General features: G+C 52.6%; 1 protein-coding gene across 1 annotated transcript in view; it reads left to right on the forward strand.

Moving 5' to 3' along the window:
* TNK1 (tyrosine kinase, non-receptor, 1) overlaps nucleotides 1-4051 on the forward strand; it is a 34378-nt gene that overhangs the window by 23217 nt on the left and 7110 nt on the right. Inside the window, exons 7-8 of the mRNA XM_015420312.1 lie at nucleotides 2065-2191; nucleotides 3591-3737. Of these exons, the coding sequence (XP_015275798.1) occupies nucleotides 2065-2191; nucleotides 3591-3737 (274 nt within the window). The remainder of the gene's footprint in view (nucleotides 1-2064; nucleotides 2192-3590; nucleotides 3738-4051) is intronic.

The raw sequence follows: 4051 nt of genomic DNA on the forward strand, positions 1-4051 counted from the left end.
CCCCCGAATTGTGGCAGGGGAATCTCCGCCACCCCACCCCAGGACTGCGACACTCAGCCACTTCCAGCCCTTTTCCTGTTGTTTGCTTAGAGCCGCGGTGTCAAACTCATTTGTGAAGAGGGCCGGATCTGACACAACTGAGACCTTGTTGGGCCGGGCCATGCGTGTCATAAAATGTAATGCCAGGTAGCGGAGATAAAAACTTTATAAAGGACACAAACACAAAGTTTTTTTTTTACTTAAGCTAAAAACATGCTTAAAACATTAGCTCTGTAAACTGCAAACCTGCTTTTGATTTATCGACATTCACCACCGAAATCTCCTGCTCAGAGTTCTGAGTCTCGGACCCAGGTTGAAACATGAAATGGCCGAGTGATTGAGAGAGTCTGACGAAGCAAACGATGATGCAGCAGCAGCAGCAGAACTGGAAGCAGGAGAGGGCTAGTTCCACTGCGTGCCTGATGGAAGCCCTCCGGGGGCCTGATCCGGCCCCCGTGCCGAATGTTCGACAACCCTGGTTTAGAGAGATTAGGCGAGAGCCTCGGTAGATTGTCCTGTAGGTGACAGAACCCGCCACCTCTGAAGCCCAACTCTGAGGCCAGAGCAAAAGATGAGCTCCAGATCAAGGAACGTGGGAAGCGAGAGGAAAGGAAGCAGTGGCTCTCTTAGGGCTGCCAACTCTGGGCTGAGGAATTCCTGGAGATCTGGGGGTGGGGTTTGGAGAGTGTGGGGTTTGGAGAGGGGAGGGCCCCCCGGGGGTAGAATGTTCTGAAATTTGCCCTCCAAAGCAGCCATTTTTTCCAGGGGAGCTGATCTCTGTAGAGATCAGTCTGGAGATCAGTTGTGATTCTGGGAGATTTGCTGAGCCCCCTCCCCAAACCCTGCCTTCCTAAGGCTCCCCCCCCAGATCTCCTGCCCAGGCTCCTCCCCCCCAAATCCCCAGGAATTCCCTAACCCAGAGCTGGCGACAATGGGTCCACCATGTTCTGAAGATCGAAAATTGGTTTGCGTCACGTGTGCCGGCCCTTCTTTCCTCCCTCTCCTGACACACAGATGTGCGTTCTCAAACCTTGGCTGACCAGAGGGGTATTCCAAAACTCCGCATTGCTCAATGTTAAGGAGGATTAGGGCGGGTTTCTGTTTGCCGGCTCTGACTTGCAGCTGACCTCTTGCAAAGCTCGTTTCGAGCAGCCGGCTGGCAGAGAGGAACTTTGCCTTCCTCCGGCAGTTTAGGTTTTGCAAAGTTTATTTTAATCAGCAGAAATCCTTGCAAGGGTTTGATTGAGCGACTAGGCCAGGGATGGCCAAACTGTGGCTCGGGAGCACATGCGGCACTTTCACACATATCTTGCGGCTCTTGGCAGGGCGGCTGGGGAAGCGAAGGGGAGGCATACTTTCTCTCCCTCCCTCCCATCTATTTGCTTTGTTTCTCTTTCTCTTTCTTTCCACCTCTTTCATTCATTCTTTCTTTCCATCTCTCTCTTTCTCTCTCTCTTAGACAAATCAATATCATTAGTGTATAGAAATATTGATCTCTAAAAGTCCATGCCTTCTCCTGTGATTACATTCTGATAACATGCTGTGCCCTGTTTCCTCTTGCTAGCCACATGGTAAGGCCAAATGGCCTCGATAGCCATGCCACAAACCCACATTCTTTCACACTTTCATGCCAAAAGCCAGGCCCACATGCGAGAAGTCACATAGGCCCTGAAGTACCTGGAAACTAGGTCAATTGCTTGCAGGCGTAGCCTCCAAACTTCTAGCCATTCCTGTGTTGCAGCTATGGCAACCAACAATTGGACACACCTATGTCCACTCGCAATTGGCTAATAGCCACATCTAATTTGTGACTGGAATTGGGGTATAATTGTTTGATCCCAATGAGAGAGCCTCTCTCTCTTGCTCTCTGCTCCTGTTCTCTCTGCTTGTTTTATTGCACCTGAAATGCAGCCCTTGAGGGACAAAGGACTGGCCTTGTGAATTGGACCACATGGTTGAGCAAAGGGGGGGGGGGCGCATGCTTAGCTTCGGAACGCTCCCTGTTATTTTACCTCTCCCTCCCAGGTGTGCCCCGGAGAGCTTGCGCACGGGGGTTTTCACCAGCGCCTCTGACGTGTGGATGTTCGGGGTCACCCTCTGGGAGATGTTCTCCTACTGCGAAGAGCCGTGGATGGGCTTCTCCGGGCGTCAGGTGAGGTGAGGCCAGGGCTCTGAAAAGTGGCTGCCGCTTCCTGTTCGCTCCCTCTCCCAGGCTTGAAGCCGGTGAGTCACATATTTGGGTGAACATACCGGCTCATCTCAGCCCTGTGACCTGGGGAGCGCTGATCCCAATCTCCCTCAGCCAGGAAGTCACCCAGCCGCCTCGGGCAAAACCTCCCAAATAGGAGGCAAGGGGGATAACCACGCTGGCCTTCTTTGCAGGGCTGTTGTAAGAATTCCTGAGCACTGGGCGGCACTTAACTTAATTGACCTTTGCCCTGGGAATTTAGGCCCTAATTTATCCGATTCAGACCAGACTCCATTCGTGTGGTCTCCCAGAGTGCCTTTCATCAGTCCAAGTGTTTTACAAAGGTATGAATCCTTCAAACAGTCTGGCAAGGTAGACCAGTACCCTTATCCTCAGGTTGCAGACTGGGGAGGTGGAGAGTGAGTCTGAGGTCTCTCCCCCGGAGGAGTTCATGGCAGAGGCAAGGCCCAAAGACCTCTGTGAGAGAGGGAGGCATTTGAGGGCTGAAGTGCTGCTTTAGACGTGGGTGGAGAACTCTGTTTCTTGGCATTAAAAAAGATTCCACGCAAATGGAAGAGCTGTGCACACGTCTGCTCCCTCTCTTTGCTGGCTTGCTGGTTTCTGCTTCCAGGGAGTTTTTCACATAGGGGCGCAGCGAGCAACCAGGCAAGATGTGGCCTTTTTTTCAGCAGCAGCACTGAGACGCTGGAACTCCCTGCCACAGGAAGTTCATCTCGCCCCTTCTCTGCTAGCATTCCACTAACAAGCCAAAAGGCTGCTTTTCGAGCAAGATTTGTGTGGAATTTCTCTCCACCCATCTCTGGATTTTTAAAAAAGTTCTCCTCTGTGGATGTTGCAGGTTTTATCTGGGTTTTAATGGGTGTTCGGAGCTGCGGTGGCTCAAGTGGTTAAGACGCTGAACTGCAGGCTGTGGAAGGTCAGTAGTTCAGCAGTTCGAGACCCGGGTGCCGCATGACGGAGTGAGCTCCCGTCTCTAGTTCCAGCTCCTGCCAACCTAGCAGTTCGAAAGCAAGAAATTGCAAGTAGATAAATAGGTACCACTTCGGTGGGAAGGTAACAGCGTTCCGTGAGCCTCGGTGTTTAGTCATGCCAGCCACATGACCACGGAAATGTCTTCGGACAGCGCTGGCTCTTCGGCTTTGAAACGGAGATGAGCACCGCAACCCTAGCGTCGGACTCGACTGGCTTTCGAGCAAGGGAACCTTTGCCTTTACCTTTTTTTAATGGGTGTTCATCAACTGCAGTTTGCTGATTTGGGGACTGTTACCAAATCAAAACGTGGGAGATGCCGTTTACTTCAGCACCGATCGACACCAGCCTTCCCCCTATGCTTCATCTGCAGATCATGCTGAAGATCGACAGAGAGGGGGGACGGCTGGAACGCCCCGATGACTGCCCCCGGGGCATCTACGCCCTGGTGCTGAAATGCTGGGCCCACAACCCAGAGGAGCGGCCCCGTTTCCGGGAGATTGTCAGCTTGCTGCAAGAGGTGAGAGCGGTGATGCAACGTGCCAGGGGCTGACCGCGGTGGTCTCGTGTTCTGCATCCAAAGGAGAATTCTGTCATCTTCCAGAGTGTGCATTTGTGTGCAAAAGTAGGCCTACCCCAGAGTAAGTCAGTGGAGGCCATCTTTGGAGGCTCTGCTCTGGGCTGGGGTTTGCCAGCTCTGGACTGGGAACTTCCTGGGGATTAAGGGGTGAAACTTTGGGCTGCCGGGCTCAGCATGCCTCTGTCATTTGGAGATCAGAAGTCTTTCCAGGAGCTCTCCAGAACACACCCAGAGGTTGGCAACTTTTAAGTTGA

The sequence above is a fragment of the Gekko japonicus genome, unplaced genomic scaffold, assembly GCF_001447785.1.
Source record: "Gekko japonicus isolate JY-2015 unplaced genomic scaffold, Gekko_japonicus_V1.1 scaffold336, whole genome shotgun sequence".
Classification (NCBI taxonomy): Eukaryota; Metazoa; Chordata; class Lepidosauria; order Squamata; family Gekkonidae; genus Gekko; species Gekko japonicus.